A 17761-nucleotide genomic window follows, 5' to 3' on the forward strand; every position below is an offset into this window, starting at 1 on the left:
AAAATGCAGTCATATCAATGACTGTATTCTTTACAGGCACATTTTTTTTCTATCGATTAAACAATTGCACACTTCAAAACGATATCTACTCTCTAACTATATGAGAAAAATCATGGGGCATAAAATTTCACCCTAGTAAATGCACCTCTTCTTCGGTATCTAGATAAGAACCCCAAACCAGACTTCTTACTCTTCTTATTCTTCTGATGACTGCGACAGATCTCAAAGGCGTGAATACAATTGTCGCAATCATGTGTTCTTGGAGGTGACATTTGTGTAATAACACATTTTATAATGATTTGTTTGCAGATGAAAATGATACCCGACAAAATACAAATTATATAATATAGATTCAATGAGATGAGATATCAAAAGAAAGTATGTTTTATACTGGCAGAAGGCATGTACAAGCAAGAGTTTCGGCAACTCCCAAGATTTGGTTGTAGCAGAGGGTAGTTTTGGGTTGGTAGTCAGAGAGAGCTGTTTTGAAAGAGTTCAAGTCAGGTGGCTGAGCTGTATGTTCTGGTAGTGCATTCCATGATCTAATAGTCCTAGGGAGAACTGAATTTCTGTATTAGTAATTATTAGTGGAAATCTGCTGAATTTTGTTTGCTCCCCTGGTTCAGCGGTCAGATATTTCAATGTGCTCGTTTGGAATAACGGCAACTGTGATGTTAAGAGTTCTGTACATCATACTTAGTCTGGCTTTTGCCCTCCTTTTTGCCAGTGATACCCAGTATAGTGATTTGATTATGTTGATTACACTCCAAGGATTGGACAGGGGCTTTGTCTGATTTAATCCCATTTAGCAGTACTTGTTGTTTTCTATTTTTTAGGAATAACATGATCCATGAAATAGTACTGTTTCTAATTCCGTAGAATTACTAGTGGAGCTTAGAAAGAAGGCGTTCACGAGGAACCTTATCGAACGCTTTAGAGAAGTTTGGTAGAGCAATATCTGTTTGTGTTTTATTTATTTATTTATTTATTTATGTTCTTTAAAAGTATATCGTCTACGATCAGCATGAGTCATGCTTCTGTGGAGTGTTTTGATCGAAAGCCGTGTTGAAATTTAGTAAGGATAGTTATTATGTAAACCATTGTTCCAGCAGTTTACAGGTGATACAAGTTAAAGAGACTGTGCGATAGTTTTGTGCAGTCGCTTGTCCCTTTTTTTAAAGACAGGGATAATATGCGCTTTGCGCAAGTCTTGTGGAACCGAGCACTAGTGAAATTTGAAATATTTTTGTTAGCGCTGGTGTGATTTCTATAGCAAGCTCTTTTAATATTTCCAATGGAAAGCTGTCGGGCCCAGATGCCTTGTGTACCTCCAGTCCCTTGAGCAGTTTAAGGCTCCTGGTTCACTTATCTTAATAGCTGACATAGAAGAGAATTTCCTGTCAGGAAGTTGTGGAATCTGGCATAGAAGAGAATTTACTGTCAGAAAATTGTGGAATGTTATATAAATTTTCATAAGTATAAAATGAGTGGAATTGATGGTTCAGAATTTGGGCTTTTTTGGTAGGTTCAGAGAAGATGATACCATCTGATGGATTTCTAATAGGCGGGGGGGGGGGATGTTGGAAGATTTATTTATTTATTTATTTATTTTTTTTTGCTTTTGACATAGCTCCAGAACGTATTGGGATTATTTACATAGGAGTTTTGTGCTTTCCTGGTTTCCCTTTGCATCTTACTTGATGTTTTGTCCCAGTCGTAATGGCCATACGCTTGAAAATGTCCAATTCTCTAAATACCTTAAATTGGAGCACGGACTTAAATTCCGTGATTGGAGTAACCCTTTCTCATAATATGAGCTGGGACAAACGCATTTACGAAATCACATCCAAAGCCGACAAAATGTTTGGATTAACTTAGAAATTAATAGTCGGGAAACCAAGGCAACAGCATATAAAGCTATGGTAAGATCCAATCTAGAATACTCACCGAAAACAAAATGAAGAAAACATCATAAGGGTACAGAGAAGAGCGGCACGGCAAATAGGTTGTTAGAAAGCAGGCGAAATGAAGCTATAGAGTGACCATGTATGTTATACAAAATCAAAAATAACTTCGTAACCATTAATCCTGACAACTACTTAAAACACCAATTAAGTCACACACACTAGATAAGACAACCAATGCCAATATCAAAATCTTCCAGACAAAAACTGACTATTCTAAGCTCAGCTTCCTAGCTTCCATATTCAGTCTCCCTCCGGAACTCTATTCCTCCAAATATCTTTCCTCTCAGACTCTGAATGTCTTTAAATCGGGACTCAAGAAACACCACATGTAATATTAACAGATATACATGTACCTCTTTGTTTGTATTGTTTTAATCTTCCAACCGATATTATGCTAGTCATTACATCCATGTTCATTTTCTAGTTCTAACCTATGTTTTCTTTCTGGTCGCATAATTAAAAATTTTGACGGAGCAACGTATCACGTAGTTCTATGTTGAAAAAATATCAATTCGAGTTACTTCCCTTACAGTACAGATTTACATGTGGTTAGTTTAATTTGTATGTAATATACGGACAAGATAATTAAGTAAGGAGACACCGTTAACTGTATCATTGAATGTACATCTTCTTTCACGGACACTCTCCGAATAGTCTTAAAACCCAGGACTAAACCCAAGACGTATTAAATAAATCCAATGTCAGTCCTTTTCGGTAAATAGTTCAACGCACATATACGCAACTGTGGCTAATTATAACAGGATTGTAAATAGACAGACAGGTGCTTTTGCATTGCAACGATCGTGAACTTGGACCGTCTACCTACACGTTGGTAACAGGAGAAAGTGTACCGATACGGCTTTATAGACTTCTGATTACTTATATTTATTACATATTCGTAAGTAGTTGCTATAAATATTGTAAATAAATACCTTGTGTATATCGATCAAGCGTAATTTTGACTCGCCTCGTCAAGTATCTACCTGCAAAAATAAACATCTTGATGAAGTTTTGTACATACCTCATCACTTAAGTTAAAAGATTAGAAAAAACGTTAGCCTGCCCATCGTACTCGTGTGATGTATCATGTAGTCAGAATCGTACATGACACAGGGACTTGATAATCAACTGGGTTTTTTCGGACTATTCTGTATATTTCCACAGAATTAGATTGTTATCCAAGTCCGTAATGTTCAAACAATTGGTGACAAACGGAAAATGCTGCAACATATATAATTATAAATTTGTCCACATGATAGGGTGCTGTCACAGGCTTATTCCTTCTGATTATAACAAGAGTTGACTTGTATACCTGGGTCTGGTGATTCCCCTCGATGGTTAGATTGTCCTTGAGAGGTTCCTCGATACAAATCCGAATTTGCATGGCCCTGTGCATTTTCCCTCTCCTAGCTGTTACAGTGTTAATAGTTGCAAAAAAGACTGGGTCGGAGAGACACCTACCAAATCTTTGTATCCATTGTTAGATAAGGAGGTCATATATCTTGGACAAGATGTACATGGTCCAATTCAGTATTTCGACTCGATGTCTCTCTTTCTAAAAACAACAGCTCCTTATTCTCTGTATGACTTCCCTCAAAAATGTAATGTCACAACTATTTCTGCCAAATGCAGAAATTTTCCCTTGACAATTTCTCCCATTCATCTTGTCTAAAGATAAAAACAGCACAATTTCATATATAATATGATAAAGGATATATGTTGATCGGTGAAAAAGAATGTGGATATATGGACTGAAAAAAAAATCATCTTTTTCTCTGGTTGATATAATTATATCCTCTGATCAACCAATATCCATAAGTTTATTTATGATACAAGGTCTAGCGAAGATGACTCGTCATACGATTGTAGCAGGATAGTATAATGAGAAGCTGTATTTTAATCAGATTGCTATTTTCTCAAATACTGATCAATTCCATGTCAGGCCGGTGGTTGGCTGGAGTAGCGTACAACACACTCGCCTTTCACCAAGGACTGGCCAGGATACAATTCCCTGAATGGGCGTGAAAGGGAATGGGGTCACCTGTTTGACCACATGTTTTTTTTCCAGATAATCCAGTTCTTCCCACATTAAGACCCCCCCCCCCCCCACACACATTGACATTGGGGGCAACAAGATTGATTTATATTAGTTGAAATAACTTGTTTCGTAATTGATGTAAACTAAATAAATTCTATATATATCCATTTTAAAAAGTGATTACTGTTGGTGCTAAAAAAAACACCACATTTTCTTGGAGGTTGTTCCAGGTTTGATAATGCAGAGAAAAAAAAGGTATTTTGAAAATACAGTAAGAAAAAGATCTCTTACAGATATCATCAGATGTTGTAGAAATATTATAATAACTTAATGATAAAAATTCCTGCTTCTTTATCATATACATTGCTTGTTATTCTTTTGTCAAATAATGAAAAACTAATTATTCAATAGCTATCAAATAAAGATTGAAGAGTAAGGACAGAATATTCTTCAAAAAATATTTTTTGCTGCATTTTGAACTTAAGTTGTTGTTTTCTTGCAGGATGCTATAACAACGATATGGCTCCACACAAGATCTTCTTTATTGTTCTTCTCCATCTAATTATCAATTTATTAGTGGACAACATTGTGAAGGGTATTGATGTCAAACCACAGAAGGAAATATATTTACCAAACTACAATTTTTATCACAACATTTCATCTCTAGAAAATAAAATCAATGAAATTGTTCAAAGGAATACAAATTACATGAGAATAGATACCAATTATCGTTCTCGACTTGGCCGATCCCAGCTGGTCATCCACATCACAAATTTTACTGGGAGTACATCAACTCAGCTGTTTAAAAACACCATGACACCAAAATTAAAGGTCCTCCTTTCATTTGGGGAACATGCTAGAGAGTTCCTTCCCGTTGAATCCATGCTGTTTTTCCTCAGTAATCTAACAGCAGGGCTGTCGTCAGTGCCTGGCAGCTATGCTGAACAGTTCACAAGGTCAATACTGTCAAAGGTCGATCTGTTCATCATTGGCATGGCGAATCCTGATGGCCGCACCCTGCTGGAACAGAAAAGTAACTACTGCTGGCGTGGAACTAGCACCGGGGTCGACCTTGACCGCAACTTTGACTGGGAGTTTGGTGGCAAGGGCAGTTCATCTGATCCGTATGATGAGGAATATAGGGGTGAACAACCTTTCTCAGGTGAGTTAGGAACCGATTACAATTTCTACTCTATACACAGAGTAGGGGGGAGTAACTCTTGTCGTGAGAGCATATGATATGTACATGCACACAAAAAGAGAAGAAGACAGACTCGCAATCCTTTGAAAAGATGAAGATCTTTTAGACTGACCACCCTCTAACATTCTTGTAGTGGAAGTTATCATAAGAAAGGTTTTCAATTGTTGCGAATTTTTAAATAGGTTTTGCAGAAAGTGTTTACTTTGTTTGGCATTCTGCATAGAGACTTATAATTAAAACGTAAAGTAGGTGCTTCCTATGTATTTGTAGTGATTTTTTGCCTATAAGTCACTGATATGTACTGTTGTTGATGACCAGCTGGGGCATGGACAAGATCACCACATAATCATCCATGCATAGATGTTATCTGTTCTACATAGTTCCAATGATTGAAAAATGACGCACAATATCCTGATTTATTGAAATAACAACCTCTTTGCTGTATCTTTCTTTCCTAACTACACTTTGTTTTCGAAGGTGTTCCCTTGGCACCAATCTTCTGTTGCATGGACAAACTAGGAGATCGTTTGACCACAGGATTTAGATTTTGAATTTGTGTGAGTTTGGACTTGATTGAGGGAGTTTTGAGTGAGATTGGTAAATTTTTGGTCAAAATGAAGGAGTCTCCCTCCTAATGAGGGAGGGTTGACAGCTATGTTCTTGGTTCTAGACCAAACTGACCCTTCCTCAATACTAGGCTGGCATGTACGTATAAAAAATGACCGAATACAATTATTTATAATTGGCACTTATTAGAAATGTAAAAAATTCAGGAAAGGCTCCATGTCATGTTTTTTTCTCCATGTTCATTTCCAGAACCAGAGGGGAAAGTGTTTCGGGAGCTGACGCTGAAATACACATTCGATGCTTTTGTCTCCTTTCACTCTGGGATCAATCAGATTTATCTTCCATATGCAGGTATTTATTCAAGCTTCACAATTTTCTATTTTCCTAGTCAATATTTTTGTCCAGATCTTTGTCCTAAGCGTTGTATAATTTAAAGTATAATTTTGTAGCTTACCTGGCCAGAAAGTCTGTTATTTATCATAATTTGTCAAATGTGTATAAAAGAAATCTGCCAAGAAGAATGGAAACCCACAGAAATACAAACTACATGTAAAGATACGAAATACATTAAATTGAGTGGTAAGTCATTATCAAGTTTCCTGATTTTTAATTGCAGACACAAAATCAAAGTTGGAAAAGCGTCGCCCTTACAATGTGGAAGATATGCTGGATTTAGCTTCTGAATTGTCGCATGCAACTAAACGTGGATACACTTATGGTCATTCTTATGCGCTTAACCACTACACAGCTGACGGGACAATCTTCGACTTCATGTCTGGATCAAGAATGGTAAATATGTTTTAAAACACTATTATACTTATCCAGAGGTTTCAATAATATTTCAAGTTTATGTACGTGTATCCAACAAAAAGATGACGGTTAATTTTAGTACATTTTCATGGCACTTTGTTTCTTCAAATTTTTTCATGAAAGTAGCCAGTGAAATATCTGTAGAAGGTGGGTATTTTTACCAGCAACTGGCTACAAATGAAACCTCTGCTGCCGTCGGCATACATACACACATGTATGCAAGCACAACACACCTGGAGGCATTTCCTAAAGTTACCTTAGCTAATGATAGGCCGTTAAACCCTGTACAAACTCAGAATATGATATACACATCTGTTGATAAACTCTCACAATGACTAGATTTTTACTTCAGTCAATTGAAAAATTGTATAACGTTGTTCTGATCCGAAACATGTAAACCGTAAATAAATTACGAAATCTAGATGTTGCTGCTCCATCCTCCTTATCATTTGTGTTTACCTTCATTGATGGAGTGCATGTGGGGGTTAATACCATCGGGCGTCCATTGTAGATATCTACTACAATTCACTTACAACCAGGCCCCGGTTGCTCAAAGATTGGTTTTCTTTAACCATGGATAGTGAAAAATTCAATTGTTAACACTAAAATACAGAGGCTTTCAAAGCAGACTACGTCATCAAAACACATCAATCTGATATGTCTGAACAAATCTATATTTGCAGTGAAATCATGTAAGATGTCCTTACATTATGTTCAAATTTTCCGTATCCATTGGTTACCTCTAACCAACCTTTGAGCAACTTGGGCCAAGGACAATGGTTCTCTCTTTCTCCGTTTGTCGATCTTAGTAACTAGATATCTTTAACTGTGCAGTTCAAATGAGAAAACAAGTAAGAATTTGTATCTAGTGCTGTAATACACAGATGAAAATTAAAATAAAATCTTAAGTACCTGGAATAATTCAATAAAATATTTGTATCTAGTGCTGTAATACACAGATGAAAATTAAAATAAATTATTAATTACCTGGAATAATTCAATAAAATATTTGTATCTAGGGCTGTAATACACAGATGAAAATTAAAATAAAATCTTAATTACCTGGAATAATTCAATAAAATATTTGTATCTAGTGCTGTAATACACAGATGAAAATTAAAATAAAATCTAAAGTGCCTGGAATAATTCAATAAAATATTTGTATCTTGTGCTGTAATTCACAGATGAAAATTAAAATAAAATCTAAAGTACCTGGAATAATTCTATAAAACAAATACAACACACGAATCTGGCATTTTATTTTTTTCACTTTTTTTCAGATTCCTTTTTCCTTTGCCATTGAGTTGTGGCCGTGGAAACAACCACCTAGAGGGAAAAGTTGTTTTAACTTGTTCAATCCTAGAAGTGAACAGTTAGAGGTAAGAGGCTGGGTATATATGTCTACCAAGAAGTTAACGTATGATGGGGAGGCATTTTTAAAACAGCTAATAGGTAAAGGAACAAAGAAAATAACATAAAAAAGAATCTGTGAACATTTAGATTTGGATTTTATGTCGTTGAGAGATCAGTTGAGTTATCTTTCTGTAAGGATCCCCACACCACTGCCAAAAACTGTAACTACAAATAATTATTGGAAACTGGTTTTTCCAGCATGATTATAACTTTGATCAATCTTTCTGAAAAGAACACCATACCTTGTGGGACTTTTATGAGAAATGATAAAGATGGGGAAATTTTTTATAATCAACAACAGAGGTTATAATAGTGTTCTGAGTGTAAACAAATCACTGAGGGGCTTTACCTGGATTCAAACCCAGAACTTCAGACTGCCGAACTATCGCTCTAACCGATTGAGCCAACTAGTCGACGGAAGTGACCTGGTCCAATTGTTTTACAGATGTATTTAAAACGGGTAAACAAACAGTGCAGAGGAACAGGGATCCCTAAATAGAAACTGTCTAACCAAACCCTTGGGTATGCTGACATCCTGTCTTCAATGTTAACTCCTGAGTATTCCTGAATACCATAGGTAGCATTAGTGGTTTAATATGTAATCGGCAAGTCACCAATGCACAGAAAAATTGGTGTGTTAATGTATCATGTTTACACTACAAAATTAATTTTAAATAACAACAGAAACATTTTCAAGCCTTATAAATCATATTTTATAGTAAAGGAAATATTTAATTTGTTCATCTAAATAATTACAAAAATCTTTGGGAAAATGTCTAGAAATTTAAAGAAATCAATCAATACAAATGTGTGTGCTTATTAAAAATCGTATTTATTATCATATTTGAATAATTCTGTTTGTTTTTATTTCAGACTATAGTGCAGGAAATGCACCCACTATATGTAAAGTTTTTTCAATATTTAATTGACTGGAAACTCAGTCAAGGAATAGTGAAGATGAAATCAGCTGTCTTGGTAAGGCTGTATCTGTAATGCATGTACATTATATAATCACCTTTATTTTTACACCTGATTGTAAAAAGGCCTATGTAAAAACAAAAAATGAACTAAAATATCGTTGTGAATTCCATTTATACCACGTATATGGATATGCAATTTTGAGTACATGTTTTGTGAAGTACCAAGCTAGATTACAGGGGCACTTTTTGAATAGAAAAAGGGAATTCCATTTTCTGAAAAAACACTGCATGACTTGGTTGTTATATATTTGCATTGATGGCTTGATTTACTCAAAAATGTTACTCAGTTTTCTAAATAAAACAAATAAAAAATTGTGTCTAATCCTGAATACCACTGTCCATACATAATGTAGAAGTGAAGAGTCTCACGTGGTGAAATGTTTGTAGGGTGACTCTTGATACTGATTTCAGCGTGGAAACTTTCGCATAGTTTGATATAAAGCAGTTCTCCTTTAGAGTGCCGGGCACTCGTAATCCATGAACTCCTGTACCCACAAAATGATGTTTGTAGTTCCTTATGTCATCTAGTCCAGTGACCGACTCTTTATCCATTTCAGGAGGAAGCACCGTCACTGACGTTTGGTTACGTTCTCCTTGGCGTCGTCATTCTCCTCACTGCAATCATGGCCTTCCATGGCAGAGTCCCATTCTGTCAGCGCTTCCAACCACGACGAAGAATTGTTAGTCTTAAATCTTTAAGTTCTACATTTTCAATGTCTTTCATGAAATCCTGATATTAGTTTAAATTGCTTAATATTTCTACAAACTGAAAAAAATGACCATGTTCAAATTATTTCATATATCTACAAAGGTTGTGTATGCTTATTTGATATTTCGACAGTTGTTTGATTTTGAATGTGTTTTACTGAAACAATTCCTGGATGTCAAACTTGATTTGGTTTGAAAATATATAATGATTATTTTTATTTCACAAATTATTATAGAAAGATTTTTTTATAAAGGCCAAGTTTTTAGATGAGTATAATTAGAATAGAATCTCATATATTTTTAAGTTATAATTGATGTGCCACACATTTGAAAACACATTTACTTCACATATCATATCACGAGTTCTTTTCATGGAGGCATTAACTTTAGAGATTTGGCAGACTGACATCTAGATTGCAAAAATTTCAATGATACTGAAAAGATTTACTTGTACAACAAAACAATTTCAAATCATACAAGTTTTATTTATATGAAGTCAACAGATGATGAATGGAAGCCGAAATATGGTTGGCCTAGACCCATGTAATCACATCTCAATTTAAGACAAAACTTGTTTTTATTTTTAAAATTTCTACAATATACCTGATAAATCCAGTATTTTCTTTTCTACAACATGATTTAATTTTGTCCTAAACATTTTTTTTCCAATGACTATTCTTTGAAAACAATTTAATTATTAGTTAATATGTAAAATACTTACAATAGAGGTAAATCAGTTCATTGTATAGCATATATGTGATACATACTAAAAAAAAGTGCTTCCATTTTTGCTAGATCAATCCAAATAGCAGATTTAAATTTAAATCTGTTAAGTTCCACTTGCATTCAAATATGCAATTTGGATTAAGCGTATTATGAGGTTACGTGAAGAGTGGTTGTGTGGTGTTAGTTTGGTGTACAAGGTCGTTTTTGTAAAGATGTATTCACCTCAGAATTCAGAACCAAAGTAATGAAGGATGTGTTTTGTTTTTCAACTTTTAATATTGTCAATCGAATATCCTAGCAACTTTTTACACTCTCTTTGCCTAGTTTACTCAACGTAGTTGCTTGCTAAGCCTAATGTTTCTTACATTTTCTTTGGGTTGGTAAGATAGAGGTTCATATAGCACATGTTCCTACTCAAGGATCCTGTGCATAAAAAATCGTGGTTTTTGTGGTTGCTATTGAACCACAAAAATAAATACAACGAATTTGAATGATACACATGTCTACTGTTTGTAAATATAGTATATCCACGAAAGTTTTACCACAAAATGATCTAAACCGCTTCGAACCACGAGGGAAAGTATCCACGAACATTTCGTGTTATACACTATATGAATGTGTGTACAGTTGCTGTTCATCTCTAAAAACGTCAAGTAACCATGATTTTATTTTTTATTTTCTCTCAATATCTTGTTTTTAATACATTCTGAAAAACTTTCTTTATCTACATTTTCTCAAAACATTTAGTTTAAATATTAATTTCCTTAATGTATTATATCTTTTATACACATATTTCTACATGTCATTGCTATTGGGTTTTCCAAACGCAATATTGTTTAGATTATTTTTTTCTGGATTGATACTGTAAGTGACATGTGTAATGAGGTGACAATTGTAGAAATTAGTTGTATTTTGTTTACAATATAAAAAACTGAAAATAAAAATTCAACGAAATGTTCAACGAGTGTATGTGAGAGGGAATGTAAAAATTATCAGAACTATTTATGTTGTGCACAATAATTGTACATAAGTTTTATAAACACATTAATACTTTTTAGTATGCCTTTCCATGATTTATCCATGTCAAAGAGAATACTAAGACCCCCTAACAACTAATTTTGGTATCTGGTTTTGCTTTGTTTTTGTCATTCATTATAAATTGCCAAAACTTATGTTCTTTGAAAGTTTGTGTGAACTTTTCCTCTGTTGTACCTACATTGATAAACTGTATGAAGTTCTTATAATGTTCTAAAACCGAATGGAAATGTGGTCATTGAAATGTTCTGATGACACGTAGAGTTAAGGGTATAATTACCCTACAATGAAATCAATCTCCTTTCCCAGAGAGTTCTACATCAGGAACTACAAAGAATATCTTTTATGACTAGCATAAATTGATTGATGAAACATTTGTAACATACGCAAGGATATATTTGCTAAACTTCTGTAAATAGGAAATAGCAAGCGTACCTATTGTTTCGAAGCTTTATAACATTCATAAGAATTTCCATGTACAAGTTTTCTATTTGCATGACATTATATACAGTTGACTTTGTACATATTCTGGATTATACAGGTTCCTGTTTAGATATATTGTGTACAAATATTGGTGATCATTAGGGATGGAGTCGGACACTCTGATTTGCCTGTTGAATGAAGTCACACCTACATCCAAACATTGAACAAAGCCATAGTATCAATTCTACTGAGACCAAAGATAACCATTTATTTTCCATTTTTCAAACAATACATATCAGTTCATTGTTTTAGTTATACTTTGTTTATAATACAGTAGAACCTGGTTAACTTGGGTAATCCTAGTTAACTTAATTAACTAGATTAATCTAATACACTTCACTTAACCTGGTTAACAAGATAAGTCTTGTAATACACTTCACTTAACCTGGTTAACAAGATTAGTCTAATACACTTCACTTAACCTGGTTAACAAGATTGGTCTTATAATACACTTCATTTAACCTGGTTAACAAGATTAATCTATTAATGCATGTTACTTGCACTAGTTAGCTTAGATTTGTCTAATACACCTTAATTAACCTGGTTAACAAGATTAGTCGAATACACTTCACTTAGCCTGGTTAACAAGATTGGTCTTATAATACACTTCATTTAACCTGGTTAACAAGATTAATCTATTAATACATTTTACTTGCACTAGTTAGGTTAGATTAGTCTAATACACCTTAATTAACCTGGTTAACAAGATTAATCTAATACACTTCACTTAACCTGGTTAACAAGATTAATCTATTAATGCATTTTACTTGCACTAGTTAGCTTAGATTAGTCTAATACACCTTAATTAACCTGGTTAACAAGATTAGTCTAATACACTTCACTTACCCTGGATAACAAGATAATTCTATTTTCCACTTTAACTGGTTAAGTTTGATAAGTCTTGTACACTTCTCTTAATCTAGTTAACTTTGATAAGTTCAATACCCTTTTAACTTAATCTATTCAACCCGGATACACCTAGCTGAAAAAGTTTAATTTAATTACAATAGTACAACTTCTTTCTTAACCTCAACCACATCATCAGAGCTTAAGCTTCACACTCACAATTTGTTTGCTTTCTTGAAAAGTGAGAACAGGGTACAAGTGTATTACTTTTCTCTGGACTTCAAGAGTTTTTTGGAGTTAAGCAAGTTTTACTGTATAAATATGAATTTAATTTTTATTTTTGTTTCTGTTATGTAAATCTTGTTGATTACAATGTGGAGGGAGAATAAACTGAACAGAGAGATATACCATACTTGTGTTCGTACTTTATTGAAGCTTGTGGAGTAGTAACAGCAACTAGATACATCATATTGATGAAATGTTACATACAACGTGCATGTCCTGGCGATATAGCAGAGAGAGAGAGAAAGCCTCTCTTTCTCTTTCCTTCTTTCTCCACTCTTTCCTTACTTGCCTCATGCCCTTCTCTCGCCGTCTCCCTTCTTTCCTTTTAGAGAGGGAAAGAGGGAAGGAAAGAATTCACTTTCTCATCCCTGCCGTCTAGCCTCTTTCCATTACTGCCTTCCTCATTGATAGAAAGCAGGTGAGAGGAAGAAACGAGGATAGGAAAAAGAAAACCTTCCTATGTTACTCTTCCCCTACGTTTCCCCTCCTTCCTTCTCTCCTGTGTCACCTCCCTAGCAGAGAGGGAAGAGAAGAAGAGGATAAGAAAGGAATATTTGGAGGGTGAGAAGAAAATAAAGGAGAAAGGAAATGAGAGAAAGCCCAATGGTGTTTTTGTTGTTCTGAAACATTTTGGAAAATGTGTATGTATCTACCGCAACTATTGAAAACACATACACTACACCACTTCTATAATCTAGCAACTCTTGGGTCAAGTCCGTGTGATTTGCTTTGGCTAATCAATTCGAGATTGTTGTACTCGAAGATAAAACTGCCCTTTACTCCTTTTATGTTCACTGATGTGTATTCAAAGTTAATTTTGTGTGATTCTTTCTTTGACCACGTAGAAAATGAAAGTTGTCATTCTCCTGGGGCAGAGGCAAGTGGGTTCAATAGAAGGACAGAAACAGACATTTCCCAACGAGTGATGGTTGGTTGTCATGTTTATCTAACTCGAGTCAGTTAAATTTCAAGTTGTATAGGACGCAAGGTTTATCGAGTGGCTTTTGAAATTTAAAGATAATTTAAACACGATGATCAACCATCATGAGTTTGCATGGGGACCTTTCCCCACACAACGTTCAGACAGATTATCTAGATACCCATATGTTTCTCTTAGGATTACATTAATCCTGTTTCTGATCGGGGAAACAATTGCCATTAACTTTGACGTCACAATTTAAGACGACGTCGCAAAATATTGTAAGGTCATGACGTCATAATTAAAAGTTTGACCAATGAAATAACGTCCAGGGAGTTACCCAATAGTTAGCCAGAGTTTCCCCTAACACCAGAAATCTATATGTCAAAATGTCTAAGTCTGGTGTTAGGGCCAGAGGAAACTCTGGCTACCCAACAGTGCGCAACAAAAATGTTTACCAACTCCTTGCAGGTTCATTCAATGAGCGGCACGACGATTTACCCAAAAACACCCAAAAACACCTCACCGATAGCGTTTAGCTGCAGAAATAGTAAATTATTTCACAAACTGCAACGATTGTATGCAATTTGTTTTATTTTCTGCGGGTATACGGAGGTAATAATTATATTAGTGACTTGCAAAATATATCGCTGCAAGTAAAGGGAGGTAAATCGTTCAAGAACGGCAAGACAATAAGTAAACTCCATGTATTTGTATAAATAGTTTACTAGATTTTTCAAAACTTTCAATCAACTTTGAAGGTAATACCACCACACTCGTCCAGTCAGATTTTAATTCAAAATATTTTTAAATATTGTATTGTTAATACAAACAAACATAATAACAAGTACTACATAAGCACTATAACAGTACATGAATTAATACAACAGGCTAAGCCTATTTAAGTATTTTCCTGTATAACCAATACCCAATTATAATTAATTTCATTCAGATTTTGAATATGTTTACCATATAACACTATACCGGTAGCACCTACATTCTTTGATTTATATAAATTTACACAGTAAACTACATAAACAATCAATAATACGGAAATCTGCAATATAATTAATTAATAAAGATAGATACAATAACATGTAAACAGTACATTCATTTTAAAAAGTATACTATTGCATACATGAATACCGGTATCACCTACATTCTTTGATTTATATAAATTTACACAGTAAACTACATAAACAATTAATAATACAGAAACATACAATATTATTAATTAATAAAGATAGATACAATGATACACAGTACATTAATTTAAAAAAGTATAGTGATTAATTCATCTTATACATGATTAATTGTGTATAAATTTGTTTCCCTGTGGAATACAGTTCACAATTAACATACAAAAGTAAATCGTCAAATGTCTGGAAAAATCTGAAAAATTACTCTCCTAACCACAAAAAAAGTCTCAGTTTCCGCGTGTCGGAGCCATACTAACTTCATGGTTATCTAGACATGAAATTTCATTTCAAAGTACGACTATTTATATATTTAGAGCGAGGATGCCTAGTGGTTACGGCCGGTTGACATTTTAATCATTTTCTCCTGTTCTAGTACGAGATAAATAACTAGGTGTAATTAGTTATCTTATTGTGAACATGAGTAAGTTTCCCATCCTGACTTCTGATCGGTCGAGATACTTTCAACACTTTCAACCGTCTGAACTTAATTGACCTTAGTACACTTGTGTTTTTATATTTTCTTCGATTCAATATCCAAGATGGTCAGTAATGGTCACAAATTGTTTTCTCTTTCACCTGACCGGCTGTAACCTTAATTGGTACTGAATTCAAAATCAAGTTGACTAAAAAATATTTAAGACCTCGACGAAACGGTGAGTAACAGAAGATCGATTCGTTGATAGCGTATTTGTTGACATCCTCGCCGACCTCTAGTTCCACGAAAACTTCCTAACCGGTCCATTAATTAGTATTCCGACACCCTGTAATAACCGAATACTGCTCTAGACACAGTTCTGTAAAACTACTAACTGAAACATGTATACTAAGATGTCCTCTCTTATACGAGCAACAATTTTTGTCGGACCAAATTGATAAATATTGTTTTTTAGTTCCGTTAGACGAGTTATTGCAAATTTAAATTTGATAGCTACGAGTTAAAAAGAAAACGTTTTCAAAAATGTATTAAAGTTTTTGTACGATTTATGTTCAATAGACAAAGTGACAAAATATACTTTACTCCTGAGTGATGAAATAAATAAACATTGTGGCATTGTAACGAGGATTGATTCTTCGAAACCCGGAAGAGCTCCGTCCTCGATGTGCAGAGAATTATCATTTATATAGAGGAAAGTGTTGTAAAAACCTTTTTACATCCTTTTTAGAGACTGAACCATTGACTGTCAGTCGCATCAAGTCACCCTAGCAACCGGTTTATCACATCACCCTGTTTATAACAAGAGCTGTCGGAGAACAGCATAGCTCGCCTATGTATGTGAAACACATGCATAGTAAAACGCTGATATAGTGCCTGTCATTTTATTTGACACCTCACTTACCACCAGCATATGTCAAGGACCGTTAATTGTGTAGGAACATCTATGTGAAGTAATTGTTAAGAAATTGACAAAGTCAAATAAAGCTGTTTTTGTTTTATTATAGACAACAGCCTATTGTTAGTGGTGAATTCACTGTAACCTGAAGCTTGCCATAAAACTTAAACCAAGTCCAATGAATCTGTTTTTGGACCCTAAAATATGAAAATATTGTCCAGGACATTGCTTACACTCCATGTAAATACTTCAACCTTATAATAGACAACAGCCTATCGATGGTGGTTGTCCAACACTTTACAAAAAAACTTGCCCAAAAACTTTAACTTCAAATTTGATTAAGTCCAATTAATTAATTAAGGTGGCTCCACACTTTCGCAATTAACCAGCAAAATTCCAAATTACCCTCATCAAATTACCAAAAAATTGAATTTTCGTCAATTTTAATATTTTCCGGGCTTTTGTGTGGCATTGTTCGGAACAATAACAACAATAATAAAATGAAAAGAAGCATTTCTAAATAACCCTACAAATATTTTATTTATCGCAAAATATGTAACACATGTTACACAAAATGTTTTTTATTGAATTTGTACGGATAAAAGTGATCATCTACAAGCTAAAAGCAAACAGGACACAAAGATCTATACATATAGAATGGTAAATTGAACAAAATATACACAATGGCTTTATAATTAATTTATTTTACATTTTACAAGAAGAGGGATGACATTTACACAATGACAGTTGTCTCTGTTTACATCACGGACTCAGATAACCTAATAACTCTAATCTAATTCCGTGGTTTACATATAACAAAAATGATGGAAATAAATCAAAAATATGATATCAAAATTATCAATTTATTGTTCTTTAATGGAACCAAATTACCCTCAGTCATGTACACTTTGGACATCATTCCACAGTCCGCTAACTCACGGTATATTTATAATTACATGTCAGACCAGAGGCTATCGCATGGTATACCGTTCTCACGTGCACTCACACATGCATTTCATAGGTATCTTGATATTTTACAAAACATTATTTTCACAGAGTAAGCTAGTAGACTACATTTGTAAACACGATTTAATCGACAGAGCGAAACTCCCTCAACAGCGAAAATCGTAACGACCTCGAGCTTATGAACTCGTGTAAACACGCGATATGCACATGTGAGGTTGGTACGTCCGCATTCCATGTGTTTCCTATATGACCTTCTTGAGGTCGTCTGGTCTCATGTCACTGTCTTC

At 34.3% G+C, this 17761-nt stretch overlaps 1 protein-coding gene across 2 annotated transcripts; it reads left to right on the forward strand.

Annotated features, from left to right (window-relative positions):
- The first annotated feature begins 2705 nt into the window (after positions 1–2705).
- LOC110449175 (carboxypeptidase A2-like) lies at positions 2706–13184 on the forward strand. 2 transcript variants are annotated; one of them, XM_021495860.1, is made up of 7 exons: positions 2706–2865; positions 4508–5167; positions 6023–6124; positions 6390–6562; positions 7864–7962; positions 8870–8971; positions 9534–13184. In XM_021495860.1, exons 2-7 carry the CDS (start codon positions 4525–4527, stop codon positions 9708–9710), a joined length of 1296 nt encoding a protein of 431 aa, XP_021351535.1. In that variant the 5' UTR covers positions 2706–2865; positions 4508–4524; the 3' UTR covers positions 9711–13184. The 2 variants fall into 2 exon arrangements, with proteins under 2 accessions (XP_021351535.1, XP_021351536.1); XM_021495861.1 differs by lacking the exons at positions 8870–8971; positions 9534–13184 and adding an exon at positions 8442–8670.
- The last annotated feature ends 4577 nt before the right edge of the window (positions 13185–17761 follow it).

The sequence above is a fragment of the Mizuhopecten yessoensis genome, unplaced genomic scaffold (genome assembly GCF_002113885.1).
Source record: "Mizuhopecten yessoensis strain PY_sf001 unplaced genomic scaffold, ASM211388v2 scaffold4513, whole genome shotgun sequence".
Classification (NCBI taxonomy): Eukaryota; Metazoa; Mollusca; class Bivalvia; order Pectinida; family Pectinidae; genus Mizuhopecten; species Mizuhopecten yessoensis.

What these genes read in the sequence shown, in the direction of transcription:
- LOC110449175 (XM_021495860.1), top strand. Translation starts at nt 4,525, where the DNA reads ATGGCTCCACACAAGATCTTCTTTATTGTTCTTCTCCATCTAATTATC. An exon ending in GATTTATCTTCCATATGCAG is followed by an intron (nt 6,125 to 6,389) that starts GTATTTATTCAA and finishes TTTTAATTGCAG; the next exon opens with ACACAAAATCAAAGTTGGAA. An exon ending in AGATGAAATCAGCTGTCTTG is followed by an intron (nt 8,972 to 9,533) that starts GTAAGGCTGTAT and finishes TATCCATTTCAG; the next exon opens with GAGGAAGCACCGTCACTGAC.